The sequence below is a fragment of the Dreissena polymorpha genome, chromosome 3 (genome assembly GCF_020536995.1).
Source record: "Dreissena polymorpha isolate Duluth1 chromosome 3, UMN_Dpol_1.0, whole genome shotgun sequence".
NCBI lineage: Eukaryota > Metazoa > Mollusca > Bivalvia > Myida > Dreissenidae > Dreissena > Dreissena polymorpha.
Genome location: NC_068357.1, coordinates 9,316,117 through 9,332,137, shown reverse-complemented (window position 1 = coordinate 9,332,137; position 16,021 = coordinate 9,316,117). Strand labels below are relative to the sequence as shown.

General features: G+C 34.1%; 1 protein-coding gene across 1 annotated transcript; it reads right to left on the bottom strand.

The window, feature by feature from the left end:
- Nucleotides 1-9,033: 9,033 nt before the first annotated feature.
- On the bottom strand, nucleotides 9,034-12,404 carry LOC127875064 (perlucin-like protein). The gene is made up of 5 exons (XM_052419883.1): nucleotides 12,248-12,404; nucleotides 11,782-11,861; nucleotides 10,757-10,847; nucleotides 9,802-10,018; nucleotides 9,034-9,211 (listed from the first exon to the last, which is right to left on the bottom strand). Exons 1-5 carry the CDS (start codon nucleotides 12,306-12,308, stop codon nucleotides 9,202-9,204), a joined length of 459 nt encoding a protein of 152 aa, XP_052275843.1. The 5' UTR covers nucleotides 12,309-12,404; the 3' UTR covers nucleotides 9,034-9,201.
- Nucleotides 12,405-16,021: the final 3,617 nt, after the last annotated feature.

Below are 16,021 nucleotides of genomic sequence, written 5' to 3'. Positions count from 1 at the left end.
TTAGGTTTGCTTTTAGCACATTCAAATCTCTGTTACTAAATCAATTTATTTGAAACGTCACGCAACGACCGAGGCCCCTTACTCTGAAATGTTATATAAGATAATTATTCACAATAACGTTAAGTTGTGCACCTTGTGGTATAATAAACATTTTCAACAAATCTATATTTCTATATCTACTATATATATAATTGTAAAGGTCAATGTACGTCCGTGTGGTCATTATTTATGGTACCTGACCAAAGGACTTGGGCTCTTAACTTAAATTAAGCAGATTAATTGCCCTTATGTACTTAAAAAATACATTGGTGGTGTGTTTAATTAGCATTTCCCAACAATGGATCGTTAGTGTTGTCATACGTGCAGGTATAGAGTTTTAGTATTTAGTGTAGATTGCTTAAATGCAGACCTTTTTGGGATTTAACAAATATAAAATTTAAGTAAATAAAAAGGTAAACAGTAAATAATCTACTTTGACACGGTAACGTATCTTGTTATATTTTATAAAAATTTCAGATTTATATTTCTAACAATGTTTTTGTTTGTAATTTTGACTGTCATTCAGTTCTAAACAGGTTTTTGTCGTTAGACACACATGCTATCACAGCGGAAGAGAAGTAGAGCGTTATCTTTTTGACAGCTCATAATGTTTAGCTCCTCGGTGCGCTCTGTGAATGTTTTAGATTGTCTTTGGTCCGGTGTCCGCGGTCCGTCAACTGACGCGCTTTTATTTTTCATTTAAACGACATCTCATACCTCGTACCATCCTTTAATGACAATCTACACATCTTGCCACTGGGATCAAAATAAGCCCCACCCTTCGGGTTTATTCCACAACGGGTTGTTATAAAAATTACAAATTGCAATTAAATACTCAAACCCGTTATGCAATAAAATTATTGCAAAACGGGTTATAACAATGCTTCAATATGTTTACGAAAACTCTCACAAGATATAGAACCCAATTCGATATCTCTTATTAGTGATACAGGTATTCTTACAAATTATTGTACTGGTGAATACAAGACAGCATTAAAACAGTTATATATGTATGATTATTGTATACAAGGTCCTATGCCATTGTTACGTTTTTATGTACATTTATTATTCTTATGTCTGTATTTTGAAATCTTTAATGTCTTTACGAGCAGAAAGCATTATCGATTGGACAACTTCTCTCGACACATATTTTGTGAAGTTGGTATTGAAGTCAGTATTTCGTTCGAAAACAGTAAATTAAATGTATATGTGAATGTGTGTTCGCAATAACCTTTTAGAGTTTCTTATATAATAGAAATTCTTCGTAACAATCGTGGTTTGAAATAAGAACACGTACTGTAAGATAACTAATACCAATCCCATACATGAACTGACAATTTACAAAACCCACGATCTTAGATCCGTTAAGGAACACTTTTCTGTTATTTCTTTGTTCTAGTCAGATGACAGAATCATGTAAATTGCTAAATATTATTTGACTTGCATCTTATTGTATCGTGTCTTTTAGGATGTGTTCATCGATGAAGGCAGTCATTTGGTCAATCCTGGTGGTAGCCTACACTTTAGTGATACAGTTTAATAAAATACACGCTAACATGTGAAGTAGTGTAAAATGCAAATACATATTTTGATAATGGTAAACTGACTGATTTATGTTTAATGGCATTTTTGTCTTTGCGATATTGTTGTCTAAATTAACTTCAATTTGTACTCAAACGTAAAAATAAACAGTATGGCACATATCTATTATATGCAAATGCGTCGTTAAACATATGCGTTCGCTTTAGGATGTCTCGACGGCATACAAATGTCAATGCTACGTCCTTAAACATGATAAGAAGACATGGCTTACAGCAGAGGTTTTTCCTGCTCTATCGATTTACCAATGTATATGAATATTTTTATTTTGCTTGTTTTGATTTTTGTTTGTCTGTTTTAGCCATTTCCGAAAATGATTTAATGGAATGGAAATATACGGCAAATGAACAAATTATAAGATCGCATGGATCTATTAGTGAATAGGTTATGGCACATAAAATACCAAAGTTGTCCAACTTTCTGAAGAAAGCACCAACATTTGTATGAATCTTATTTAATATACCCTTAATAAAATAAGACGTGAGAACACGCTCTATCTGTCCTGGAACCTACTTTTAAACCTATTTCAAAAAGGGAGGTAAAAACGGCTTTCCCGAGATAGAGATTTTCCTGAAATTGATATATGTCACAATTATTGTGTTAAAATGATTAAAATGTTATAATAGTGTATAACCTTATATATCTAAGCAGCACATGTCAGTGGACAGGATTGATGTCGTATGGGATACATACAGAACCGACAGCCTCAAAGCTCATACTAGACAGAGTCGAGGACAGGCGATACAATCAGAGTAAACGGATAGACTCGAATTCCTGCTAACTGGAAATCATTCTTAAGGGTTGATGAAAACAAGTCAACACTTTACGAGTTTCTGCCAACACAAATTAGTCTTTTGAAAACACCACAAGGGAAGGTGGTTGTGACCACTTATAGAGAGAATGTTTTAGTTGCTAACACCAGCACAAAGCCAGTGGAACTAGATATTAGCAATATCTAGCCTTGCAACCATGAGCAAGCTGATTCTCGTATGATTTTGCACGCTGTGGATGCGTGTAAACAAGGCTTCAAGCGGGTAATGCTTTATGCAACTGACACAGGTGTATTATGCTTTAAGTTGCTATGCGGTTCTGATAGTTCTTTTTTTAAATTTAGTTGTTTTAAAAATATATTATTTATTGCTATTTTAAAGACCCTTTTATGTGTCAAAATTAGAATGATTATATGAGTAATATAAAAAGCATGTATTGCTAATTTTATAGTTCGTGCGAAAACATAATGATATGTAATTTTATGTGTGTCGTATATTGAATATTAAATACAAGCGTTAATCAATTAGCTTACGTACAAATAAATATTGATAATGACTTTAAAATTTGTGTTCGACGGCAAAGTGGCTGAGAACACCCGGAGCATACTTGGCAGAAATTAACAGCGATTCAGAACATAAATTCATACATAACTACCTAGTTAAAATCCAAAAGGGTAAGTACAGTTTTTACACCAATTTGTAACGACCAGTTTTAATGCCCCCGGCAGGGTGGCATATAGCAGTCGCACTGTCCATCCGTCCGTACGGGCCTTGGACTTTCCTTGAAAATAAAACAGAAGTTTTTATTTGGTGTGTGAGTCTACCTACTTGACTTACTTACTATCTCAGGCCAGTTACTGTGTCAAATATCTTTTGCCCGTAACTTAGTCAGGATGTTTTTAAATGGAATCTAGCTTCTAAGCGGCTCCAATTTGCAGTATGTATGTATGATTTATTGAACCGTTTCCGCTATATATAGAGAAATATATAGATTGCTACTAGTTCCATAAAAATACCGACATCACATTGTTAGGTTTCAGATCACCTGTGCACAAAGTGCTCAATGTGACAGACGGATGGATGAACGGATGAAGGGTTTAAATAGAAAGACCGGCAATTGGAGCATTTCATTAAAAATTTGTCGAGTGTCGAAGTCGAATGTAAGTAAGGGGTGTTGAAAAACGCCAGTAACACACAATAATCACGCCTTTTTTGTGTTCTGCAAAAACAACACACGCTATATTTAAACATTAAACGAAAGATTGCATTACATCACAAAAAGAAATGACAAAAAGTTTTACATACCAAAAACCTAGAGAATACTCTAGAGAGTATTCTCTTGGTCTTTGTGCATGCAAATATTCTTTTAATTGATATTTGATCTTAATAAATACATTGTTTAACCAATAAATACAGGTTAAGAACTAGCGTTCCAGAATGCAAGGTTCGCTTCGAACGTCATGATTTGCCACTTGAAACTGATCGAGCTTGTATACGATGCGATTCGTCACCATGTTATGATATGCTGCTTTGCGCTCTGTTGCCATCCGTGCACGAATTGGAAATACTTAGTACATTTTCATTTGAGGCTATACGTTAAATAACGTTTATCCCGAATACATTCGCTCTCTTACGATACAACACGATAAGGGTACAATTACTCCCATACATTCAAAAGTAAAGGTACATTAACACCCCATAAAGATATTTATCAACCAAATATGTGTTTAATTACATATTTCACATTAACATAGAGATGTAATATATCTTTATTGGTATAACCATTGATTTAACTGTTATGTAGTGAATAAAATTGGCATGAAAGGTGTTTCTTTTAAGAATTGTTGGAAATTAACAACAATTTATTGACACATGTATAATACCTTTTATTTAATGCTTTGCAGTAGGTTATAAGAAATTATCCGTGACTAAAATTGATATTTCACTGTTTTAAACAGTGAAAAATAACAGTGAAAAATATAAATGTTTTCACTGTTTCAGTTGGATACTGGAACTACATCATCAATAACCCCATGATGAGCCTCAAATTTCAATATTCATTCACGGGAGACTACTCTATTTGAACCTGATACACACATTTACCTCCCTTATACATAATTTTTTCGTCTGCTAAACTCTTAAAAACAACAATTGATTAATTTGTAAACAAATAAATCTTCTTTTCTCAAATATCTTTGAATTAGATGACTATTAATGAAAATAATGAACAAGATAATGACAGCGCTTCAAAATCACATGAAATCACATCAGCAGCACCAACAGCAGGAGCTGGACCATCAGCACCGCCACCAGCATCAACACAGGGATAAATTAACAAAACCCAACATCAACACTAACAAGGAATTTCAGATCTGTAAGTGTGGATAGCTTTCTGCTTGAAAACAAAAATTTAAATACAAGAAAGAAAACTGACAATGACATCAGACTTTTCAAAAATTTCCTAAACAATCACAAAAATGAGGCAATTAATATTGATAATATACCTCCTCAGGAATTGAACCCTCTGGTCTGCGAGTTTTTATTGTGTGTGACTAAAAAGATGGATCAGAGTTTAAACCTACATCTTTAAGGGCATTTTTAAGCTCAATCGACAGGCATTTAATGCAAATGAACTACAATCACTCTTTGATAAATGACCCTGAATTTGTCAAAGTAAGGGATTATGAAAAAAGTTAGGACGTATTAAAAAGTAAGCAAAGGACTCTGAAATAACAAGGTCAGAGCTCCAGATAAGGATTTGTGAAATAAGTAAAGGTACTGCCAATGACAGAAAGAAAAGGAGTAACGCTTAAAATCAATTAGTACCTGTACTACCATATCCAAAAATACAGGTAGTACTGTACTACCCGTGTTCTTGGATATTGAAGGGTGTATAACGGACTTTACAGAAACATTTGCAGCAATTATAATAAATATATGTAGCTTCTTAAACAGTTACTGTATTAGGTTTTCCATTCTGAATTAAGATGCACATACAACTACACATTAAAACTCATGACTAATACTATTTCTTCAGTTTTCTTGACAAGAAAACACAAGCCAACTAGTAAGCTAAGTAAATGAACACTTATTTCACTGTCTCATCCTTTTCCCATCGTGTTTTCTAACGTTTTAAGCCACCGATGCAATCAAATCGTTTAATATCAAAGCGACAATGTCTTTTTCTGAGTTTACAGATTTAATGTCAGGATGGTTAGACGACACCGTATGTAGTCATTACATGACAACAAAGTGTTTTGAACCGCTTTCGGTTAAGCCGGCATTCCATTGCGCGCAGACATATTGTTTTTTGACGGATTTACAAGTTACAAGAAATCACGCGACATAATAGACATTAATATATGAACCAAGTCTACAACTTTTCGGTAATTTAAATTAACCGAAAGCGCCGTTAGGTTAGAGACAAACAAATCACGCCTCGCTGACGCAGACGTATCGGTACGGCCGGATTTTTTCGTAAATGCGTAAAATGGATATTAATGTCGTAATTGTACGTCCAGTTTATAAAAATTAATGCGTAAATCTTCATGAAAAAGGCGTATTTACGGCTGTACGGCCCTTATCTGGAGCTCTGAAGGTTATGGAAATAAACCGCATCAAGCACTTGCATAAACAAATACACATATCGAAGCTATGTACGCAGTTAAAACTCTGGGAGAATCAAGCCCAATTGCTCTATTACCACCACTGTGGCTAATATACGCAATCCATTTTGGGATGAGAATCGGCAAGGCATTCCACACCCTCTGCTGGGGTGATGTCAGCCTTGCAGAGGATTTTGAAACTGGTGAAGAATTCATCACCTTCGACACTGAGCGTCAGACGAAAACCCGTACTGGTGAAAATCCAAGGGATATAAGATGATTTTCCTACTTTAATAAATTTGAATACAAAAATCTGAATTTATCATTTATATAAACACCGGTACCGTTTATAAAATATATAAATGGAATTTTTCCTTAAGGCAAAATTATACAAACATGGGGGATATTTGTTGGTTTCGGTAGAATATCGATTGTATTTCACGAGTGATCATATAAATTATTATTTTCACGAGTGGCGAAGCCAAGAATGAAAATATATATTTTTTACGATCATGAGTGAATAAATAGAGGATATTTTACAATATAATTATTATTTGTATTAATCTACAGTAGACTTCACTTTGGTGGAGTATTATCTAATTTAAACAAAACATTTCGTGCAACACACATTTTTACTTTTCATAGAAGAGTCAAGCAAAGGGCATATGCAGTTCCCGAACAACATGACAGAGACCCGGTGCATCTCTACAAGCTATATGCCGACAAACGCCATGCGAATAAACAAGTTGTACAGCATAATGACCGAGATGAAAACAGATTCTGGTATTCAAGAGCCAAGAATCACCCCATACAGGTCAAAACCCTATATACTACTGGCATAATATGACTTAAATATCGATTAACAGTCACTTACCTTCCATATCGATTTTATTAAATAGGTTTTGTTTGTCAAATTTGCATGCTTAACAAAATTCTCAAAATATTAAATCATAAAATCCCCTGTACTCTACTACTCCTCTACTTTCCGGTTCTATTACATCCAGTACTTGACAGATTACAGTGTATTTATTGAAGCGTTACAAGGGCATACAAAACAACTTATATTTTGTATAATATGTCATGTGTACATTTGAAATGTGATTTTTATTTTTACCATAGAAATACACTTTTTTAGTGCAAGAAAACACTTGATACAGAAGCTGAATGACGAGAATGTTCCTGCTCATCAAATAATACAGATTTTAAGGCACATAATATTAGCAGCTTAAATAATTACAGCAGCTAGTTTGAACAAGGGACAGGCAAAAAATATTTCAATAATACTTTCTCATTCTAACCAGTCAGTTTAAAAGCACAAGCGCACTGCCACTGATTCAGCCACACCTGCATCAAGTGATTTTCCGATGACCCGAGGATTTTGTGTCTACTCACATTTCCAGGGCAATGTAACATTTATTTTTCACAACTCTGAATCTCACATGGGCCTTTCCCAGACACAGAACGTAGTCAATAACCAGAGGCAATCTCCATCCCGTACACCGGCGGTAACCGTAGATTCCCCTGTACAGCGACGCTACAAGCGAATCCGTCGTATTGCAGACTGTGACAGTGATTGATATCGGAAACCATTTAGCACAAGAACACTGTTGAAATATGTTTGCGTTCCTAGTTCAATCCTGTTATGTGTTATTAATCCAACAAGTCGTAGAAGTGTTGTTCAACATGGCGAGCACTTTCGTAACTTTGAGTTTAGTTGAATACACAAATGACTACGCCAGTATATGCAACACTATAAATTTCATAATAATTTAAATTGAACTAGTGTTTGTTCTAATACTGAATGTATAAAGTATTTAATTTGAAATAGATACATGTTGAATAAATCATTGATGTTAATACACTTTTACATTTCTTTCAGATGTGAACTATTTTCTTTTGTAGTAAGTTTATTGTGCGTTATAAAAAGTGGGGCAACCCACGGGGAAAATTTAAGAGGCAAATTGGGAAAATTAACAAAACTACAAAAATAAGCATAAAACAAAAAGAAAATGTGTTGGTTTCAGTAGCATATCGAATTTAATTCACTCGTGATAAAAAAATAAATATTTTCACTCGTGGCTACGCCTGTCGTGAAAATATAAATTTCTATTAGCACTCGTGAATTAATTTCGATATGCTACCGAAACCAACAAATATCCTTTATATATTTGATTTAATAAATTTCGTACTTTATATGTACATGCGAATAAAAAATATTTTGCTTATTTCTCCTTCGATCCATGACTCCTGATCGTAGCTAGATTGTATCAATGGCCTCAATACAGAATCTAACAATTTTGCAACCTGTGATAGACCTACATATATATCATTTTTGAGTTTTGTGGATATTTAAGCACCGTTTGATTGTACGAAAGCGCATAAAGCAACGATCATCATATATAATTTCTACAATATAAGACGTTAAAGGGAACTGTTAAACGTTGTGCAAAATGACAATTTTCTAAAAATATGTCAAAGAAAACGAATGTGTGCATCGTTTTTACACTAACAATCAATCTAACAATAATTGCTTACACTTTTTTTAAACATATCTTTCCGTTATTAGATGATCATCACTCGTAATCGTACAAATAATAAAGCTTTTTAACGCGTTTCGTCTTTAATTGACCGAAATCGTGTATTACAGAAATAACGTTTAAGCTATCATTTAATTACAAAGTATGCATAAGCGTTTTCTTCTAACGGTGCAGGTTCAAATGACAGAGAAGCGTAGACAGGTTACAGATTGTGATCAAACAGTTCATAGTTGACAACAACGTTAAGTAATAAGGTCAGTTATTTACATAAGAATATAGAATTTTGAACATTTACAAAGTGATAGCACGGACAGGTGTATGATGGGTTGTTATGGTATTACATAGGCTTGAAACATTTAATCAACTCATTCTATATTATCTTTAAAAAAAACTAGTGCATTCATGTAATAACCATGCTGTAAAGTCACATGCAAGTTTTTCTTTCTAGCAGGTCAAAGAGAATGAAATGAAACAACAACTGGCCAAGATCGGACACTTTTATTTATTTTAAATGTCATTTAATGATTATGAAGTTATGCCGTAGAAACGTGAACAAGAATAAGATCAGTGCATGCCATGTCCGGCGCACTATTTCAGATTCGGAAACTTAAAATTCGTTTGTCCAATATTTTTACTTCCGCCACATGTGTTTTATGGTTTCCTGTAAAAAAAACAGCATGACTTTTGTTTATACGCAGAGTATGGCCCAAAGACTGAAACATTGAAACGATTTATCATTTTATATAACTTTTTATACATACGTCTTTTTTTATTCTAATTAAGGTACAGTTTAACTTACTTTGTTAAAATTGCATGAAAATGATCAAGTAAGTAAATTGTTGCAAATTGTTTTCTGATTAAAATATTGCTACCGATGAAGCAACAATAACGGGTTCTTCACCAATGCTACTCATTAAGCATAAAAGAATGATATCAAATAAATTTGTCAGATAACAAGACGGCCATTAATTCGGTTCAGATGAAAAAAAACAAAGCAAATTAGAGCTAGTACAGAGATTAATCGGACATTTATTAATCAATATATAAATTAACATTGCGGTGAATTCATTAGGCTTTCGTTATGTTGTCGATTAAAATAATAAAACCGACATAGTTACCCAAGATTCCATTAAACTAACAAAACACGTACACGAGTAAGGATATAAAAATAAATGCAGAATTGTACTTACTTTAATAGTATCGGGTTAACGTATGTGTGCTACAACTAGTCTAAGTATTTACGCTTCTCACCCGTATGCCTCGCAAATGTAGTTTAAATGTTCCGAACATTTCATATCATTCCATCCCACATGAGTCCAAAGCATCAAGCAGTGTTCTTCCCATCCGTTCAAATTATTGGGTTCGCCTGGGGCCCAGAGTGAAAATGTGTTACTTAGATGTGTTTTCGACGTAACCCATACCCAGTCGCCTCGGACGTTTAAATCTGTTGCTCCAGCCCAAAAGTGTGCTGCAACATTTAATCAAAGTGTATGTTATAATATGTTTCTTAAAGCAGTGATGTATGTGGCAAACTGATGCAATTGGTAGTTAAGACAAAGAGCTGATGTTATATGAAACATATTGTGAAATTATGAACACACAGGTCAGGCACGTCACAAGTGATTTTAATTGAAAAAGCCACGATAAAAGCATCAAATAACTCACATTATATGATTTTAAATTATTGAAAGGATACACGAAGTGTACAGACCCGTTATATAACCAAAACATTCGGACTTAAGAATTTTTGAGTATTGACATATATTCCTTTTTAATACGGTAATATTTTCCTTTTCTCTCCTAATGTCATACCCTTGTCTCTCATAGAATGCTTTGGTTACTTAAAGATAATCGCTAACACTAATATATATTATGTGTGAAAACTATCGCTAAGTCATAACATAACAAAGTACGCATATATTCCATATTGCTACCATATACTTTACTACCATCAATAATGATAAGCTTAATGTATTTGTTTCCAAATTACACGAATTTTTTTTTCGGGTTTCGGTCGGAATCGCCCTTGCCCCGTTGTATAACCATCCTACGCGTTTATCACCGATATTTGTCCACATCACAATAACTGTGAGTACTTATTTACACGTGTATTTATGTAACTAAAGTTGTATTTACATGTATATTCAAATAGGCCATATTAAAAATAGCGTAAGTGTGACTTGATATGATACGTATTAATACAAACTATTAAGCATGTCGACCCATCCTTGTAAGAACGTATTTTCGCTTCGACTGTTGATCTCCACAAGATGCCCTCCAAGGTGTAAGCACATTCCCTATAAAATTTAAATGTTCATTGTCATGAAAAGGATATAAAAGCATGTAAAAGAAAACATGTATAGTTATTTCTTAGCATTTATTATTTTGAGACATTATTGTTTAAACGAAATAACTCAATTCTGCTAAACCATTTACGTGGGAAGTCGCAAATTGCTTTTCAGATAACATGTCATCGCCCTTACGTTAAAAAAGGTCAATTACTGTCAACCACTGTAAGTTTAAATTATACTTCGCCAGTCACTTCCGTGTTAATGTACGCATGTCAACATGAACGGTCAAACCCATTATTAATCGGTCGACTCTGTATGTATTGGGACTCTGCTTACGTGATTTTCTCACGAGGTCATCGAAAATAACATGTTTTTTTCCATTGGTTCTCTGCACAAGTGAATTACACACGTTACCATCGATGTATGTATTGAGTTAGTTGGTCAGCGAAAGACAGGCATGACAAAATGAGAAAACATCCAACAATGTATTTATTTGCGGAACAACACTCTTTCTTATCTTACTTATGCATGTACAATTGTTGTGTATTTAGAACATGATGGAACCTATCGAAATTGAACCAGAAATTTAAGGGGACGTGCAATCATCCATGACTGTGTTTAACATTACATCACACGTAAGTATACGGATGAATTGAACATTTAAGAGTGGATCCGACTTTCACCATGTGATACACTACATTCACTAAGTAAATAATTATTCACGTCATTGCTGCATATTTCGCACGGTGTTGTTAATCGAACGAACTATACCACATAATAATATAGGTACAGTTTTTAAATATTTTGTTTTATAAAGTGAAATCTATCCAAGGAATATAATGACTTAGTTCAAAATATGATACTGCTTTTTAGTTGGAATTTAAACTATGTTACGGGATGTACTTTATAATTACATGTTTATAAAAGAGCGTTTGCTTACCTCCGCCTCGATCCACGATTCCATATCGTGGCTGAAATGATAACAGTTGCCTGCATACGGTATCCATCCATCCTCGCAACCTGTGAGAAAAATACCGATGTATAGATAGAACTCGTATTTAATTGTATCGTCAAAAACATCGTTATTCATGAAAATAATGTGGCAAATTAGTGTCGAAATTCTATACTAACTCAATGGGAGTTTATGGTTCGATAACTCAGCGGAGCGAAGTAAATATGAATCAACATCGGAAAACTACATCATTTTATGGTATTGCCCTACGAACAATTGAAACAAGTACAACAAACACACAACAGACGCAATATTATATTTCCCTACCCATTAAAGGAAAAAACAACAACAGACAACACACACGCACAAAACCAAACAACAGCACAAAAACAATTAATACAATTAATTAATATATCAAATATACGAACGGATTTTGATCAAAGTATTAATGTACCTGTTCCGCTGATGACCCGAACAGAAATCGCCACCAGAAAACATATTCTGATATTCATCATTGTTCGGATCCTTGTGACAAAATGATCAAAGTACGTCTTTGTTATCTTAGATTCCTGAATGGGTTCACATTTAGTACTTTACTTATCAGTAACTTTTAACCACATTTGACAGTTCTAAATTGTAATATAACTTAGTGAATAAGTTCGTGGAGGAAACAATTACTAATCGCATAAATAAACGAATGGTTATGTTTATAGAGCCCGAACTTATATATTATATTAAATCATAAAATGGTGATACGATAACGCACAATTTGTTACCCATATAGATAATTGAACATATATTTTCACTTGTTCATTTATCATATGTACAATAACACAGTAGTATTATGCAATCAGAGATGAAAACAACACACATGTGAAGCACATCAAATTCTATATGTTATAATATAAATCAATGACTTTGTAAGAATTCTACACAAGAATCTGCGTGCAACTTTCCTGTATATATTATCTTCATAAGGATGGAAATATTACTTTTGGTAATATAAAAATGCGCTAACAATAAGAGAATATCGTATGAGATAAAATTATAATAAGGTAAAGACAATATATGTTTTATGCCAACCGACCTTTGAAATTTAACTGTTATGTAAAGTGAAAGGCAAGCTTCTCGTTTTCAACTACATAAATGTTTACATCATTGACCCAGGTTTACACTTTAAGTGTAATACATTATACAATGCCTGAAACTTTGTGTTGGAAAAGCTGAACAATATACATACATGTATATATATGAAAAAAGACATTATCCAGTGCATATAGAAAGATCGAGTATTTGTCAGTCAAAACTACTGATGAACAATGCATAGTAGAAAAACAATAGATGCATATAAATTATGACTCATTGGTCCAACATTATAGTTTATTTAAGAAGTTGTACACTATAAAAAGTATTTGTAAAAAATATTTAGAAAAATAGTTCAAATAATCGTCTAATGTTATTCTAAGTTTCTGAGACAATAGCATTCGACAATTTCCATTCTCATTCACTGTCAAGGTATTGTATATTATATTTTGAAATCGATATTTCTGTTAAGTTATCATACCGTATATATTTCTTGGCTTCTTGTCTTCTGTTATGCTTGTAATTACTTTCTTTGTTTTATAATGATTTAGTAAAGCTTAATATACAAAATAATATTATGTATAGCTCTAGCGGGTTTTATTAAATATCCAAGCAGAAAATGGTAATATTAATGGAAGGAGAAGATTTGTCTGGAAACATTTCATCAATCATTGCTTAATATATATGTAAGGGTGGAGCTTAAAAAGCATAAAAAAATAAAGACATATTTTTGCCCATCTCACCCCCCGAATCTGTTCGATATCATATAAAAACACTTTATTCAAAGTTACAACAATAAATTATTGCGTTTAGGGGTAGCTCAAGTGCCTCAAAATGTATCAAAATGGTAAAAAGCAACACATTTCACAACGTTTATGAGTTTCTGTCTGAATTTATTTTAAATAACAAAGTGTTTACTTTCAACATAACAATAGTGAATTCTTGTTCCGTTTTCACAACAAATTATAATCTCAGTCTAACAACATCCAGGGAAATGTAGATTTTGTTGCATTCATGGCTGCCCAGACAGAGTTTGCTTCCTGCTATCGGGAAACAACCTACGATGGTCCTCAACAACTTGAAGAAGGAATTGCAACTGAGTTTCATCACATGTTAAAGACCCACTGTACTCCTGCATGAGAGCCACCCCTCGCTCAGCTTGGTAATTGACAACTTTAAGGGACTCTACTGCATCACAGGTCTGTCTGAAATCATCTCTGTCCTGCCACAAGTCTGGATCAACTGCAAACAATTCGTTTTTTGTCCTTGAATGAAGTCAGATCAACAGTTAGTGGAATGATCAAACTCATGGACCTCATTCTGGATGGCACTAACCATCAGTCTCTTTGTAGAAGAACTGACACGACAATCAAAGAAGGTAAAGCGAACAAGTTCCTGTGATAAGTACCACAAGTGTGTGGAAAATTTTTGTGCAGTTGACTTTCCAATAACTGAATGGATTGATTAGTATGCAAGTAGTGACTTCAGTAGCAGCAGGTCACTGTATGGAGCGCATGACGCCAGAAGGACAGAGATCCAGGCCTGCAGGTAGACACGCACTGCAAACAAACACACATCACACAATCCTCTTTCTTCTGCTGGAGTCAGTTTGAACTGAGACTTGAAAATTCAGATCTTGAGACTGATAATATGACGTTGGACATGCAGAGGACATGGTGCATGACACCTGGTGACATGAAACGCACTCCTCGCGCAGGAGCAGCACCCAGAAACACAATCACAAGTTCCAAGAATTCTTTAAAGTCATCTCTTGGCATACTCTGTTTGTTGGCAAATTCAATGGTGCTTTCTCGCACGTCTTCAACAAGACCAGCCACATGATCATCTGCGATGCCCGGTTCATACTTTGCTGTGTCAATGAATCCCCAGTATTCTTGGAACCGTTTGAAAAGTGGAACTTCAGCAGAAGCTGTGGCTCCTATACATACTTTGAACACTGCACCAATTATCAGTTCCATAATGTATTGCCTACAAGCCAGCAATAGGAGCTCCCCCTTTTCAAGCTTCTGCTCAAGAAGGACACATGCTCCAGCAATTCGACCTGTATTTGATGGTGTCAAAGCACATAACGCGGATCCTATCCACTATGCCCCAGTCTGGAATGGCTTCAAATACAGCAGAAGCCTGAGCCCCACCTGTTCCAGATGGAAGCTTGGCAACTGTACGTAGCTGAGACACGCCTTGTCCTGAAACCAATATAGGGAGACAATCAACCTTCTCCTTCCCAATTAGATCATGAATCAGTTTCCCATCCATCTTGAACAACAAACCTGAAACTTGGCCTTAATGTTTGCAGCTCTTTGGCGTCTGTATTTGTTTGTTTACACTAGACAGGACCTTGCCTCACTTCAAATGGCACATCTGACCATTTACATGTACTAAATTAGCTTTAGTTACTGATTAATTTGAGGTGTAGAATGTTGTTTATCTCATATTAATATTTCTGATATAAAGCATTTCAAACAAAAATTATTTAATTATTTACTTACCAATTGTCATAATTGAGGTTAGGTTGGACACCAGGTGACACATCAATTGTCAAGCACCAACATAACAGAAATCAACTTTAAAACATTTCATGCAGATGAATTTAAATAACAACATGTCACATCAATGATTTAAGCAATTATGCTGCAGTAACCACTCTAACACTATAAGTCAGCATACAAGTCTGAAAAAAACATTGATATATAAACATCTAGATTTTTGGTACTTAGTATTAAACTTTAATGATGGATAGATCATAGTTGTGATGTGAATCTGAAAATTCCAATTTGATTGGCGTTTTACCATTGGGCTTTTATTTTAGTACAATAATTATTATATCGGCACTTAGCGTACCAAAAATGTCGTACAACACTGCATGTTTAGATATCTAGAAACTTCACAACCATTGAGCTACCTCTAAATATTGTTCTATTGTGTTCATATTTGTACAGATTTGTTTTTTCATACATATGAACAAAATAAGAGGATGAGAATATCATATTTCAAAAGTTAAAAAATAAGCTCCACCCTAAATAAATTTGTACGTTCGCTAAATATAGTGCAGGAATAAAAAAAATACTTTTGAAGGCCGCTTTTTCATCGATAAGTAAAAGTTTATCAGAACTCGACCTCTTAT